The sequence below is a fragment of the Aulonocara sp. 'chitande type north' Nkhata Bay genome, linkage group LG12, assembly GCF_057382095.1.
Source record: "Aulonocara sp. 'chitande type north' Nkhata Bay isolate Kocher_YH1m ecotype deep benthic linkage group LG12, A_spYH_male_GT1.1, whole genome shotgun sequence".
NCBI lineage: Eukaryota > Metazoa > Chordata > Actinopteri > Cichliformes > Cichlidae > Aulonocara > Aulonocara sp. 'chitande type north' Nkhata Bay.
In genome coordinates, this window is record NC_141355.1 from 38,143,010 (window position 1) to 38,159,965 (window position 16,956).

The window sequence follows — 16,956 nt, forward strand, 5'->3', positions numbered from 1 at the left end:
TTTGGACAGACATTTGACAAACATTGGATTGATGATTTGGATTTTAGGTCTCTATGTAAAGTTCTGATAATGATGAGGAAACTGAAAAGACCTAATCACACATAACTCAACCAGCCCGTAAAATAATCAGAATCAGAATACTTTATTCATCCCGAGGGAAATTAGGGGTTACAGCAGGCAGCACGCTAATGGCGCATGCGCACTCACAAAGGAACCTTCTGACCAACTTTACACAAACATCACATTGGGGAGACATGTCAGTAAACACTCCACTGCAGGCAAGTTCAGTAAACAAAGCACAGGGTCAGGGAGCTGCAGTGTTTGTAAAGTTTGAAAAAATAATGCAATCCTATCTATCCTTCCACATGAGGCCAGCTCTCTGCACTCTCTACAGCTGCTGTGCATATAAAACAATGTTATTCTCAAGGCTCGACCTGCATATACTGCAGGATGCCTGTCGTCCACAAACTGCCTTCTTGTTACCATGGTGACTTTCATCAGCGCACACACACACACACACACACACACACACACACACACACACACACACACACACACACTCACAGGATTCCCAGAGAGTAATCCAATTGTTTGAGGTGTCCTGAGGGATGACCCAAAAGTTGCAGCAAGTTCAAGTTTTAAACTGGTGTCATTTTTGGATTTTATTAGTGCAAAAAGTGTTTGGCATCACTTTATTTCAAATGACAAAACCCCCTTGCTAAAACAGCTGTGTTGCCATACTGCAACTCCCACAGGGGGGGTGCAGTTACTACTGCACGATTTCTTACCACAAAAAACCGAAGTACAATGCACAACATTGCTTCTTTAATAGAAGGGCAGCCTATTTGAAGCACCCACTAATCTGATATGTTCGACCCTGTGCCACTCGCTCCACCGGTCACCCACAATTTAAGTTTAATTATAGATTAACATGGTTCAGTGACACATTCATTACTTGGTATGAAGTTGGACCATCAAATCAAAGCTCGGTCCTAAAAGTCTGTAAAAAAAGAAAAAGATTTAAAATGAAGAGCAAATGTGGCAAAATTTAAGAATGAAAATAAAACATCACAGTGAATAAATTAATTAAGAAGAAGCCAAGTGTAAAACTGGGAACGCCAGTCATACCTAAATCAGCTCTTTGTGGGAATGACCCATCTTAATACTGGGAGACAAAAGGAGCAGGGAAGCAAATACATGCACATGCATGCCCTTCAATAGGTGGAGAAGGTTTAAAAGGCTACTTTAAACATGTCTGCCAGCAAGATCTGCATCGCTTCATCTCTGGTTCTAAAAAACCTAAATGTGGATCATGTTACTACAATTAAATCATTGGGTGGGTAAACCAAATTGGAGTTAACCAAACATGTAAGTGCTTTTCTCCAAAAATAGTGTTTCATTGCATATCTGCGCAAACAAAAAGAAAAAGTGAGATGTTTTCAAAATAACACAAACTGAAGGCAGCAATGAGCAAATATATATAACAAAATATATAATGGGAGGAATTCAGTTAATAACTGAAGGGGATAAGAGAGCAAGAAATCCATATAAACATCTGCATAATGCCTTCTGAGTCCTGTCTGCAATGAGACAATTTGCTCCTGGCGTGCTGAGAACTGAACTCAGAGTCTATGTTCCTGTGATTTGTGTGTGTAAGTGCACTTGGCTGCACTGTTCACCACCAGTTGTTCACATTTGAGAGTGAGAAAAAACATTCTTCATGTGCAGCTGAGGTGAATCTAAAATCTCACAACTTTTGTGCAACGTGCTCAGAGGCAAGGTCAGAATATCAGCACTCGTCTGCACAGAAATAAAAAGATAAAGAGTTTTATTTACATTACAGGTTAAGATTTTTAAAAATATCTTCTGCTTTTCTATTTTTTTCTACAGTTTTAAACTCGCCGAGGTCTCACATTTATTCTGAGAAATAGAGAAGATGTTCAGAAGGTTATCCCGTTAATACACACCAGCCTGAGAGCCTGAAGCCAAATAATCCAGCAGACCGACTGGTAAACTAAGACTTCAGGCTGCAATCACTACAAGCAGAGAAACTGTCTCAAGAGAGAGTCGGCACACTTTTAGATTCAGGGTTGGTAACTAAAGTTTATTTAAAGACAAAAAAGAAAAGACATTTCTTTTAGAAAGAGAAAAGCGTGACTGTCAAATCTAAAGGGTTTTTTTGTTGCTCAGCAGGTAACATGGAAAAATGAAAACACCACAAGATGGCAATCACAGTCCTCCACAAACGCCGCACAAGCCTAAATCAATTTTAAAAGAAATACTATGATATTAAGATGAGGCAACATCTGCTAATACTTTCGTGAGAAAAAAGTGAAAAAAAAAAAAAAAAAACAGCTGACAAGTAGATTTGAGATCAAGACAAAACAGGAAAAGGAAAGAGTCCAGAAAATACAAGCAGCATAAAAGCAAAAGTTTTAGAAAGTACAGCAAAGTTGTAGCAAAGCAGCAGGAAGAAAAATCACAAGGGGCAAAACAGAGACACGAGGAGACCGACAGGGAGGTGCAGAACTATGATTGGCTAACAAGTCACAGGCAAGTTTACAGGAAGCAGAACCAACTGAGACACACGAGCACGTAGCAAACAAAATAAACAGTAAATAAGAACAACGAGCGACACAAAGCTCACACAGACAACAGGGAGGGAAACACAGGAGATATGGTTTAAAAACAAACGTGTTTCATGATGAATCCTCACATATCAATAAAAGACGCAGCAATAACTGTGACTGACTACGACAATCGTCACAAAATCATGATAACGTTTATCTCACTTAATTGGTCGCTTTAGGCTTCAAAGATAAAGCATCTAAGGGTAAGGCAGCCAGGAAGGCCGCCATTAACGATGCTTCTGCAGGTTAGATCTTGTTGCTCAATAACTTTTTCTCAATGATTCAGACTCGAGCCGAATCAAACATGCCAGAGCCTGGGGAAGAAAGTTTGGGCTTTTAACTGCAACGCTTTCTCAGTGTGTACGCAGCAAAACAGCACTCTCTTCCATCTGCCATCTACAGGGGAGCATACTGTGTGCTGCACACACGTTTCATCATCAGAGTCCAAAGAACAAAAAAGAAATAAAATACAAAGTGGGAATTTGCATTAATAGAAGCTGATTTAGAGACAGATTAATACTTTCTTAACATATTAGCGCAATGAAAGGAACACATGCAGGAAAGGTCCACAGCAAGATTCAAACCAGTAACTTCATAGTTCAATTATTTGACCAACACATTAAACCCACAAACCACAAAGAAACCCAGATAAGAGAAGTGACCCTGTTAGACCAATCCCTTGATGAGGCAACAGTCAAGCTGTGGGAGCTGAAGCAGCGCAAGCAGGCGGGTGGTGGTGGTTTTAATGCAGCACAGCAGCTACCAAAGCAGAAATACAGGTTTTTAATGTTGGGCTATCAAGCCGACCGCATTTGGTCCAATTTGATCTCAAGTGAGCCACACCAGTAAATTATAAATAAATCCATCTATAGATATACAAAAGCAATAAATGCTACTTTTCATCGTTACACACTTAATCTTCTCTCATTACATTTGCATTCAATTATATGGTTCACAAATAGACCTTTAAAAAAAGCATAACAACACATAAAAAATCATAATTTGTTAGTTCTTAATAATCCAAAACAACAAATGAAATGCTGTATGTACATGGATTTCCACTGGAAAGGCATTTTATTGATAAAATCTGAGGTTATTATTCATTTCTCTGCAGGGAAGTTCGGCCTCAGTCACACAGGTCTAAAGATTAGATGACAACAAAAAATTGGGTGGCAAGTTTCACCTTTCAAAACACGTTGGCTGCAGCATTGAGGCACTTTTACTTTGAAACAAGTGTGCGTCACACTTTTTCTAGTTTCACTATTGCTCGTTGATTAGTTGGTGGGGGCAGACAAGTTTCTGTCTTCAGTGCAAACTATGGGCAACCAAGCAAACTGCTGGCACCCAAAGCAATTGCAAGGTTTTGTTGTGCAGCACCCTGATTTAAGGACTGATTTTAGCTAGCACCATTCAGCAACAGACAGCAACCGCTCTCCAACTGGTTGGGGAATAGCCAATTTTCCTAGCGACCAGTGGTTGCCAGGGGAGTGCAGACTTAATAAATTCTGGCATCTCAGGGCTTCCATAAATTTGTTGACCGTGGCTTTGAACATTTTTAGAAAACATCCACATGACTATATGGGGTGTTGTGTGACGGTTCCTGAGGCTATGTTTTACTGCGCAGACCATCTGTGTTCTGCCCCCCCACACTTCCACCATCACAGACAATGACATTTAAGAGTCAGCAGCTGGGCGAGATCGGGGCGATATCACTCAACCATTAGCCCGTTCATCCTCATCCTCTAATCCCACCCCTGCGCCCCCGACGTCACAGCATCAAACACGGCTGGATCTGCACAAATCCCACACTTGCGCTCTGAGCGGCCGGCAGAGCGCACCATGTGCCACGAGAAGCGCGCTTTCAGGCGACGCGCTTGAACGTGGATTGGTACGGAGCTGAGTGAGAGAGAGAGACTGGCTTCTTTCTGTTTTTTCTTCGGTTTCATATAAATATGTCTCATTCGGAGAAAAGTAGAAATTTGGACATTTTCTTTAAATGAACGCTGCCCGTTGAGGTGAAAGCAAACAAGGTAGGACAACATCATAAATAAGGCAATGGTGAACATTTCAGTGTTTGGCAGGGCGACGTGAATCTGTAGAATTAATTTTCAGTAACTTTTACTTATCTTCAAGCTGAATAGTTAAAACTGGACAGCGTTTAAAGCTCGTTGGGGCGTGTAGAGGCAGGGAACAAGTGCGCATCCATCCAAACCATTATCACCGCGTTTTTGTCCACTGCCTGACAGGACGCTCTTTGTCCAGGAGCGCTCAGTCATTCAGCTCCTGAAGTCTGCATCCAATTCCTCTCCTGTGAGATTTACTGGGAATCTGAAGAAGCGATATTATGTCCTGATTAACTTTAATGTTTCATTAAGTGATGTGCGCATAATGGTTGCACAGTGTGTTCATGGAGCTGTCTGCTCGCCTCGATGCATCAGGCAGAATGCTGCTGGATGGACGCGAACTTAACGAGCTCCTGTGTACGTGTTATCATTATCATTAGTGGGAAAGAGGATCATGCACAGTCATCACTGGGGACTTTTGGAGCTCCATTAGAATTACATTTGAATTGTTTGATTAGTTAATAAAAAAACGTAACTTCTTTTCACCTTTTTCATTAAAATATAAAATTTAACTGGGTTTGACTCTAATTAATTAACTTCTAAACACGTAATGAGCTCCTCTTGTCTCATGCAGACGAAGGTGGAGCATTAAAATCTGAATACAAACGTGCACAATGCAGCTCTATTAATGCCATTACAATGGCTGCTTTTAATACATGCTTAAAGAATGATGAGAAATGCAAAATCTGGGGTTGGTGAAAGATGATGAAGGACTGGATCTGACATTTAAGTTTATTCTAAGCTGCATGTTTGACAAACATTAGAGAAGGCAAAAGGATCTTATTCGTTTTTGAGCTACATTTCCAGTTACACCCTGGATAAATGCACTGTGATCACAAGTTCACCAAAAAATGATCAGTGGCATATTAGGGACATGAACACAGTCTGGAATTCCCTTGCGGCTCCCAGCTCATATGCAGTATCATGTGAAGAGCATGTTTAATGACAGCAGAACCTCCACTGTTTATTGTAATAACTTTATTGTTTAGTGAACATGAGTGAGAGGAGGAAGCTGCTCTGAACGTGGTCTTCTGCCTGCTAAAGGAGAAGCAGTTATGGTTGGATAGTGAGATTAGTGTTTAATTAAGAGGTCACGATCAGTCGATTGAATTTTAGAGGGTTTTTTAACATTAAGATGTAAATTTGTTTTTTCACAAAATGTAAATGTTTTAACATGATAACATGTATTGTTGGGCTGCTGTGGACCACTTAACACAGTACCTCCCCAGTGCAGTAATGTAATTAGTAAAAAACCTTATTTTATAAAGCCTTATTTTAACGCAGATCTTAGTCAGATGACTGAGACGAGGCTCGTTTTGCTGGTCAGCTCTTCCCCTTTCATACTTGTGCTGTTGAAATACAGAGAATTACCCAGATAGAAGGATTGATACACTTTTATGTTGAAGTTCAAAAGCTTTTAGCACAAACCAGAACACAAACTGAGAAGTTATCATGTGATTCCTGAGGTCCACCTAATGTGCTAATGTTGTAAACCCGCTCAACATTTGGCAATAAAACCCTTTCTGATTCTGATTCTAAAACCATGTTTAGATATTTCCAGCTTACAAATGATTTCCTTTGAAATCCAACAATGTTTCTGACTGAAATTTCATATAGTGGTGCTTTCTTTTACCTGCAGTATATCTGCTGTAGAAGTAATTCACTGAAGGAGGAAGACACTTCAGTTGCACTTTATTTTACAGTTCCCTAGTGAAGTGTCACACAGTGTACCAGCGGCATCAAACACAGAAAAACACTCATACACTAACAGATTCAGACACTCTGATTAGAAACCGATCTCCAAAATGGACTTGATTTTGTTGGAGGGTGGGCTGCTTGGAGTGGCTGATATATCTGTGTCCACAGCACATGACTGTCCTGCAGAATTCAGTCGTTTTCGCACTTTTCTCATCGTTATAGGTAATGTGGTGGTTGACAATGTGAACATAGTGTGAAAAGATGGCTTCATAGCTGCACAATGAAGCTTTAAAGTGTAGTGTGCATTAGTATGTCCCCACCAATTATACTGAAGGCTCAGCTGCTGTGGGTTAGCACATTAGGACAGTGACACTGAAGTCCTTGAGTGTTTCTGGGTCAAATTTTGCTTCTCATATGGAAATTAGCATCCAAGTCTACCATAGCTTGGAGCCTGTAACAAGCATTGTTGCCTCCTCCTCACAAACACTAGCCGGCTGAGTGGGGAAAAGCTCTTTTGCCCTTTTCGGCGACTTTCTTCCCAAAGGTTCCTTAGAGCAAGTGATGTCCTTGTAATATCAGTCCTGGGGTAACTGTGGTGCTTGGAGCCAGTATGTGAGAGATTTAGGAGATTTGTGCAGACCAGTGCACAAGTCCACAGTGTGTAACATGCACAAGGCAACCAAAGGTGCTACCTTTTCTAAGGGTTTACAGGTGATAGACCAGCCCTGATTACGCTGGAGCTTAGTGGTGCTGTTGATACCGTGGATCATAACATTCTTGCCTGAAACACTGGGTTAGCCCTAAGCAGCGAGTTCTTCTCGGTTCAGTTTCCATCTTAAGGATACAACGTTCTCTGTTTGTCAGATTTTCTCATCCTCTGCTCTCGTCCGGGTTTGTATCTGTTTCCATTTGGTAATATTATTAGGAGGCACAGCATCTCCTTTCTTTTCTATGCTGATGACCTCCAGTTTTATCTTCTACTAGAACCTCAGGATTCCCTACAGCTTCTTATGAACTATTATGAAGATATTAAAGCCTGGATGATTAATAACTTAAAGTTATAACTGAGATCATCATCTTCAGTTCGGCCAAATCTAGAAGTGCTTTTGCAGGCTGTTTAAGTCATTTCACCTCATATTTAAAGCCTAATGCAAAAGACCTCGATGCAATTTTTTAAACCCATTTGTTCTCTTGTTAAAAATCATCTTTAAACTCAAATCTTTTTTTGGCTTTTCGTGATCTGGAAGTTCATCCATTCCTTTATTACTTTATGTCTGCTTTTTTGGAGATTCCTGTACCTTGGTGTCACCTGTGTCTTTAAACACGTTAACAGAGTTCAGCAGCTAGATTTTATTGCTGATTTCTTACATTTCCAATATCACATTTGGAGTAACAAGGTAACCATCTTTGCAGTCACTGCTCCACAGCTATGGAATCACTTAATGCTTGAGATAAAAGGAGAGTCTAGGCTCAAAACCACCTTTACTCTCTGGCCTTTCCAACCCACTAACCTCTCATTTGTTGTTATATCTGTAACCCTGCTGTCTTCTGGTTGATGTAGTAGTAGTTATGTACCTGCTACTGAAGGCCACTTAATTCTGTATTCTGCATCTCCACTGTTTACTTTACATTGTACAGTGGAACCCCGACTTACGAAATTAATTTGTTCCTGAGGGTCTTTCGTAAGTTGAAAATTTTCGTAAGTCGAAGCACCCGTCGCGCCTTTTGAGTGAGGCGATGCTGAACGATAGGCTATAGGCTAATTGCTAACTAGAACAACAACACGTTGTTCAAGTGGAACAGCGAAGCGCAATTATGAAAGCCAAGGGGTTGTCACATGATTCGGAAGGCATTGTGGGCTCAGCCAATCAGAGCCAGCGGATTTCGTAACTCGGGCAGAAATATTGCCGTTCAGCGCCTTCGTAACTTGAATTTTTTGTTTAACGGGGTATTCGTAAGTCGGGGTTCCACTGTATTTGTATGTATTTTTAATGTAATTACATTTAATGCAACTGTATTCTTTGCACAGCAATTCAAAAGCTCAATTTTAATTGTGCTGTGTAAATCTGATTTTGTTATACCTGTGAGAGGAAGTAAGAGACGGCCCCTTTTTTAACTTTCTTGGCTGATTACATTTTGCTTTTTAAAAGTTACATCTGCTTATTACAATTTTTTGAGGTTTTTGATTTTCTGAGAACTATAATTCACAGCATACCTAAGAATTTTTATAACAATCTGCAGCAGCTATTAGAACCTGGAATCAAACCTCAGAAAAACCTCAGGTTACTGGACTTAGGTTAACTTTTGTTGATTGATCTAACTGAAAGTGTAGCCAGCTTGCATGAGTCTGTAACTATGTTGCAGTTTAGTTTGCACTGGGCTTTCTATGCGGAGCTGGGATTTTTTGTGCATTTCAAACAATGGCAGCTAACACTGAGGTGATCCACCTGCTGTTGGACTGATTAAATGTTGAATAAGACTTAACATAAAAAAAGGGTTAGAATCGACAGAGTATATACATGCATTGGAACTGTGAGAAACAGAAATCAGGATGTGGCTACACTGGCAGATTAATGACTATTACATTAGAATTATAATTTATTTGCAGGCTATTAAATCCTACACTTTTTTGAAAATAATATCTTATATCAAATCACAGAAATGCAGAGACGGATGAAGAAGAGCTCGATACTTCTATCAAAAAGGTGTTACAGAAACCATCTGTCAACAACACCAAATGTGATACACTTAACTGAAGGGGAATTGTTGATCTTGGGTTCAATGATGAAATTGTAAAAACTGTGATGCATCATAAAGGAGACTCAGAAAATGTGATGGGAGGATGACGGTGATTGAAGGAATCAATTTAAGACATCAGCAAAGCACAGGAAGTCAGCTCCAAAGTAATATTGTGTTTTCTTCCATCTAGACTTTCATATTACTCCATGTAAGTAACATCCAATCATGACCAGACAGTTCAAATCAGACTTAATGATTCTCAGCAGCTACCCTTATCTGATCCAAATCTCTTCTATATAATTTCTTGAGTAGACGCTATCACAGCTGTTAATTTGCTGTCTGCTTGAAGGCACACGAGTGTGACACTCAGACAGCTGAGAGGAGGCTGACTTTTTCATTGGCCCATTTTGTTGTTCACATATAATCAATAGTTATTTTACTTTTCTTCACGTGTGTCAAATTCAGGTGGACCTACTCTTAGAAAACAGATTAAGTTCTATACGAGAAGAGAGTAAAAAATGAAAGTGTTAAATTCATAGCTTTTCATTCTAACATCAAACATGATATGAGATACCAGTACAAGGGAGGGAGGCTGTCAAAAGGTTTAAGAGACTGAATAAGCCTGTCAGAGAGAGAAAAAAAATCAAAAAAAGCTGAAAGACTGCAGAAAGCGCCTCGAGGAGACTGTTGTTGTGATTAAATAAAACTGAATTAAATAGAGGCCAACTAGAGTGGATGACATCTAACCAAGGCAAGACCCTTTTTGAGGGGGTAAGCGTGTCACTGTCAACATTTACAAACCAAAGTTGGCTTAATGAATAGAAACACATTCAGGGTTTATTACAAAGCATAAACCACTGGTTTCACTGAAAAAGAGGAAGATTGCTTGAAACGCTCTAAAAGAGCCTTCACAGTTCTGAATGCAGAAGGATGTCAGAGTAGAAATGATTAGCCTGCACTTACAACACGTTCACCTTTGAAATGTTTTCGACAGCATACGAACATAAATTCACAATTGCGAGTTTGTTGACTTGGTGGGTAATTTTTTCTTTGGCATTTTCTTTTTCCCTCAACAACCATCTCATCTCGTTTTATAAAACGCAATTAGACAGCGACAGCAGGATCCCACAACAAGAGCTGCTCCAGTGTGCCAATGCTCGGGTTGAAAAAGTGAAGGGGGAAGAAGTGCTCTTTTCAAGTAGCAACACAGATGGAAAATAGGACAGTGAAGTAGCGCGCTGCTGCTGGCACGGGGCCGGTTTGACATGTATTGAAAGAGATGCTGATTTATTTATTTTATTAAAAAGGCTTAAACAAAATGTTGAGGAAAGGTTTGATAATCTCATTTATACCAGAGACTGAAAAGATGGACACAGCTTGGGATCTGTAAAGTGAAACAAGTGGTTGTAAAACCAAGTGCAGCTGTTAAGAGGACGACTGGGAAAACTTAATCCATCAGCTTTTCCAATAACGAGTTTGAGTTGCAAGTTTCAAAGTCTTATTGGACACTTTAATATTTTCATTTTGTACTTCATAATGTACGGATGTACTGAATGCTGACTATACTAAACTACGTTTGAATAATGGCCAATAAACGCCCAGTAGGTAAAAGTTGGACAAGAGTTGGCAGTTTGTCTTGTAATGGGAAGGTTGCTGGTTCGAGCCCCGGCTCCGACAGTTTCGGTCGTTGTGTCCTTGGGCAAGACACTTCACCTGTTGCCTACTGGTGGTGGTCAGAGGGCCCGGTGGCGCCAGTGTCCGGCAGCCTCGCCTCTGTCAGTGCGCCCCAGGATGGCTGTGGCTACAATGTAGCTGCCATCACCAGTGTGTGGATGTGTGGATGACTGGATGTAGTGTAAAGCGCTTTGGGGTCCTTAGGGACTGAGTAAAGCGTTATACAAATGCATTTATATTTTAAAATCAGACTTACTCCAGCCTGGAAAACCTCAGGGGATAAAGTACAAGCAGTTACAACAACGCTGCTCAAAATGGAGCTTTTAAAAAATAATTTATCATCACCTCCATTAAAATAACAGACAAATAAAACACAGCGGGTGATCAGATAACCATCAGATACATCAGCCGACTCGAGCTTTTTTGATAAGAAATGATCAAAATCAAAATGTATCTGCCCACACTCAACATCTGGTATCATGCAAAAATCGCAGCATTGTTGTAACACAATAAAAACCCAACACGCTGCACTGATGTGAGAGTGAAAGGAACAAGGTTTCATCACAGATTTCTCTGAACTTTATCATTCAGCTACAAAGGCAGAAAACTTCTCTTTGAAGAGGTGAGGGTATTTCTTTTACTTTTAGAGGAGCATTATCTTTCTTCATTTTGATTTCTTCCCGTTCTTGTGTAACATTATACATTATAATCTGACAGGATGATATGTTTTTAAGGTATTTTTGTACTCCTTAATGGGTGCTTTTTTAAAAGATTGGGATTAAAACTTTTTGATTAAGCTTATAGTTAAGGCTGGATCAGGTGACCTGAATCCTCCCTTAGTGATGCTGCAGTAGGTCTAGTCTGCTGGGGGATTCTTCTTCACTCACATCTTTTTTGTTTGTTTGTTTTTTTAAATACTATTAATCTCTGGCTCACTTCCACAGTGCGTCTTTTTCCTTTCTTCCTCCCTAACCCCCAAGCAGATGGCTGTCCCTCTCTGAGCCTGGTTCTTCTTGTTTTTCCTTCCCACTGTCACCAAGTGCTTCCTCATAGGGTCATCTAATTGTTGGGGTTTTCTTTCCAGTATTGTAGGCTCTTACAGTATGATGCACATTCAGGTGACTGTGACTGTGATTTGGTGCCATGTGAATAAAACTGAAATGATTTACAACACTAGAGAGGGATTCAGCCGTGGTCAACAAACATGTTTTCACCAAAAATCCTTTAACAAACCTTCGATTGCAGGATTTTACTTAATACAAAACTAATCTTAAAATAAATAAATAAATACTCCAGTACCTTCTCATTGCACTTTTCTAACGACTTTTCATATTACAGGGTTAAAATGAACGAAGGATTTGAAAACAACTTGACTCAACTGAATGACAACTGGACGTTGTACAACTCCTCCCTGGAGTCTGTCATACCCAGGAGCAACATCACTTATGTTGGATTTTACCTGCATCAGCCATCCACGGCAGCCATCTTCATCGTGTCCTACCTGCTGATTTTCCTCGTGTGCATGGTGGGAAATGGAGTGGTGTGCTTCATCGTGCTGAGGAGCAAAAATATGCGGACTGTTACCAATTTGTTCATCCTAAACCTTGCCGTGAGTGACCTGCTGGTGGGGATTTTCTGCATGCCAACAACGCTTCTTGACAACATAATTACAGGTGAGCAGACAGTAATAGAGGTGTGTTGCTCTTTTGTGCTATCAGTGGCAACACTACCCAAAAACTACCTGGTGAAATTGCATCAAATTTGAGAGGTTGAGCATGGAGTAGGGAAGAAACTATTACCTTTTAGCACAGAGGAATTTCTGCATGTGGATTCTTATAAATTAGATGATTTATTGCTTCTTGCTTCCTGATAACCCAGATAGAGGACAAACTTCTATTGTGATTAACATCCCGAAAGGCGTATTGAAGCTTCAGTGTGTAGACCGAACAGCAATAATGGACAACAAAATAAAAGGTTGCCAACATGAAAGTTAAAATCTAATTTCCTTGATGAAAGTTTTGCAGATTATCTGCAGAACTCAGCAAATACTAATGAACAGAATCATAACCAGCTACTTACCAGGTTCTGAAGCAGAAAATAACCACTTTTTGGTAGCGATAGAACATCTTAGAAAGATTTGGTATACCCACTGCACACATAAACCTAAATTACAAATGAATGTTAAGGCAGCCGGAGTATGGTAAAATCCAGCCTGACCAGCAACAGCTGAGTCACTGCAGTGGAACCAGATCTGATTCCTGGTATCCTGAAACGGCCACCGAGCAGAAGGGTTAAGGTTTTTCTGTCGTCTTCACTTTTGCCCTGTTTTACCAAGACTTGCTTCACATTTCAGTGATCGCAAAGAAAATGCTGTATGAAAAAAATTGTTCTCACCATCTTTTCCAGAGTTCAACCAGCCATTTAGCTTTCTACTGTGAAATCACAGCGTCAGAGCTGCTGGCTTTGAGTTGTATTAATGTGGACTACCCAAGTTTTCTGTAGAGCCATCTGAACCTTGTGAGCACTGAGACATGACCCACCGCTTTCTTATCGCCTGTGGTGGTGAGAAACAGAAGAGGCTCGGCAGAGTTGAAATTGTGAGCTGAGATGGAGAAACCGGGGCTTTTTCCACATTGTGCTCCAATTCCGTTTGACAGTTGGTTGCTGATGACTAAATCACACATGAGCAATTTTTAAGGCAAGTGATAGTAGCTGGGGGTTCAGATACTGTCTACAGTTACACATTGAAATTAAATGACTAAAATTTTCCTGACAATGATTTTATGATAATTTACTCTTGGAAAGTGTTTTCAAATTCCTTTGATTCTGATATGAAATGACAGTTTCAAACTAAAGCCCACGAGCTTCTGTATTTTGCTAACAATAAGAATGTCAACTGAGTGACAACGAAATTGCTTTACTCATTTAGAGCAACAATTTTGGATGTATAACGAGAGCGGAATCTGCAATTAGTGATTACAGTTACAGACCAATTATCCACATCTTTCCTCTTTGTAAGAGCAGATATTTGGTATGAAAAAAAACCCCATTATAGTCTGAATCAAGAGCCAAACCAGACATGTGAACGTACAGCTGGCTGGAATTCTTTGTGTGATTAAATTCCTGCTGCGATGACATAACAATGAATTTAATCCAGAAATGTAAGGGACGGCTTGCACCCACCAGCAGGAAGCATATTCCAGATTAGCTTTCCAGTAGATTATCGCATTAAAAATTATGCAGAGTTTTAGAAAAATCTCTTTCAGTGCGAACCTCTAACCTCAACAGTTCAAGAATACACCAGTGGGTAAGCATTTGCTGCACTATGAATGGCACTGGAACAGCTAAAAATAACAAAAGCATTTAATAAAATAAAGCGTGTATGCAATCCCAGTGTCATCCATTAATAAAAGAAACCTAGAGGAGAGACATGTCAACGGAGTAGGAATTGAGCTCTGGAATCAACACCTGCCGAGCACAAAATAATAGAAATAACAGGATAATAGTAATAATAGAAAAAACATCAGTAAAAATTATTTTGTGATGTAGCTTATTGGAGAGAATGATGATTACATTTGGCTAATAATAGTAAGATTTTTGCACTTGGATATATCCATATCTGCAGGGGAACAAACGTCTTGCACAGAAGAAGCCTAATGTGTAAACACTGAACCCAGGAGATACAAGTATACCGACCCCTGCTCGCCACCTCTCACTGAGGACGACTTTACAGACCGTCTTTAGGACATAGGCTTCAAAACCCGAGCTGTGCGTTGAAGAAAGCATGACTATATACAACTGGCATCTCTCAGCCTGGTGCAATAGCTCCAGCTGCTGCTGTTCAAAGTGCCAAGAACCAGTTTGGATCTGACTGCCCAGACCTCCCCCCCGACTGCTTCCCCATTCATATTGCATCAGACACCAGTGGACCCCCCAGCCAGTAGGAAGGGTGATTGGCAGGGCTGGCCTATGGGGCTGTCTCTGGTTGAGGTCAAGTATTGACCAAACTCAGGTCATCTGCAGAGCACGTCTCCATACAGAAATCTAAAATATTTGATTAGGCTTCATCAGATATGGATTTTAAAAGGATTACACTTTGGTGGGAGGTGCATGCTTATAGGTCATAATTAAGCGGGGATCCTGATTGCTTTCCAGAATGCATTAGCCTTTGCAAAGGATGTACCACCCGAGAGCTTTACATTACCTGACTCTCTTATCAGCAAGATTATAGAAAAAATGAAATGTGGATATACCATCTTATTATGTGACGCCACCTGCAGCCATAACTGTTTTTGATCGCTCCAGAAGGTGATTATGTGAAGATTCTGTCAACATTAAGGTGTCATGGCCACACAATTTCATGCAATCATGAAATGATAAAGCGGGATAGGAGACATCAAAATGAAGGCCTGGTTCAATAAAGGGAGGAACAAGTGGCTGATGACCCCGACCACTAGATGCCTGTTGCAACACTTTTATTTTTTGGGTCTGTTCTGAGAATTCATGAGTCAGCTTGTCACATTTCATGTTACACAAGATAGGATAACACAAGATGTTTTAGAAGAATATACTCCAGTAAATTCTCTGCAGTTTCTTTAGTGTGTTATGTTGCATGACCTAGTGGAGAGGCCGTGTTAACAGGGCAAGAAAGATTACCGTCGGCGTCTCCAGCAGATTTTTCATGCCACTGAAGATCCAAACATTTGAGCAAGAAGGGAGCCCAAAGTGATGATCAGGCGAAAAAAGATGGCCCTCTATGTTTGCTGATCGACTGTTGAGATTTGAGTAAAATATCAGTGGACATAATGGTAAATGTGATGCAGCAGACAAAAAAAAAAAGGTTCAAGGTGAGTCAAGCTGCAGTTTGTATGAGGACAAAATGAAAGATTCATTCAGACGCCAGCAGGCCAAAGAGCTTTTGGCACAGAGATGAAAATTGAGCTCACTCAGCTGGGCTGTGTCAATCATAAAGTGGGCAGAGCTCATCACCTGTCTGCCTGCACTCCATCTTTCAGTTCTTTCAGTGTTAGGAGTAGGATACAGAGAAATTCAGTGGCATTTGGCCAATAAATCACTCCGACATCTCAATTCAGCTCTGCTTTCCATTATTGCGTCAGAACAGATTAGATGCCATTGTAATCTGTCTGTCTGCAGTTTGCATGTTACTCAGGCTGCATGTATGAAAACATGACCTTATGCATAATTTTTTCTCCTTGTAGCGTAATAGTCATGTGTTTACAGTGATCGTGCACCGAGCTTCGAGTGCAGCCAAGCATGGGCGACCTACAGCTGAGTGATAATGCACGATGCATTCAGGCACAGACAGAGTATGGGAGCCGCTGCTGCTGATACTGCGCTCGTGTGCTGCTCACACCTGTAAAGGCTCAGGGATGTGATGCATATCCTTTTTTGTATGTTAGTTTCGGTTGTCAATGAAAACTCTGGGTGTTTGATTTATATTTAAAATTTCACAAATACCAAAAAGATATATTTCTGTGAAAAAATGTGTTGATGAGAGATTGTGGACAAAAGGAGAAAAGCACAACTTAATTTTGTAGGCAATAATTAAAAGTTAGGACAGGGGCGACAAAAACATGAAAAGTGATAATAATACATTTTAAAAAACACACAGTGGAACATCTGATAACTAAGATGTTAATTAGTAGCATTATTTGGAATAAACAGACATTTCCTGAGAGGTTGCAAATTTAATAGAGACTAGAAGAGGATCACCACTCTGAAGGACTGCGTGTGCAAACGTCTCACAATTATGAAGAATTTTTGGTACATAAACAAGTAAATGTGAGGTTCGGCCTCTCAGGAGCACTCTCTCTGCGATCAGGAAAACAAGTAAAAACTCTAAAATGCAAACAAACAGATGCATAATGCACATTTTCGAAATGCTGATATCTCCTGGGTGCTCAGCACTCAAATCTATGTGAGCTATGAAACTACAGCTAAGCCCTCAGTGGCTGAAAACACCTAGAAATGTTGTTAAAAGGAGAGGTGATGCAACCAGAGGTAACTTGCCCCTCATCTCACCTTTCTGAGACATGTTGCTGGCATGAATTTAAAAATGAACATACTAAAAT

General features: G+C 40.3%; 1 protein-coding gene across 1 annotated transcript in view; it reads left to right on the forward strand.

Moving 5' to 3' along the window:
* Window positions 1-4,462: 4,462 nt before the first annotated feature.
* Window positions 4,463-16,956, forward strand: part of npffr2a (neuropeptide FF receptor 2a) — a 30,255-nt gene continuing 17,761 nt past the window's right edge. The window contains exons 1-2 of the mRNA XM_086315521.1: window positions 4,463-4,660; window positions 12,203-12,537. Of these exons, the coding sequence (XP_086171647.1) occupies window positions 12,210-12,537 (328 nt within the window). The 5' untranslated portion in view covers window positions 4,463-4,660; window positions 12,203-12,209. The remainder of the gene's footprint in view (window positions 4,661-12,202; window positions 12,538-16,956) is intronic.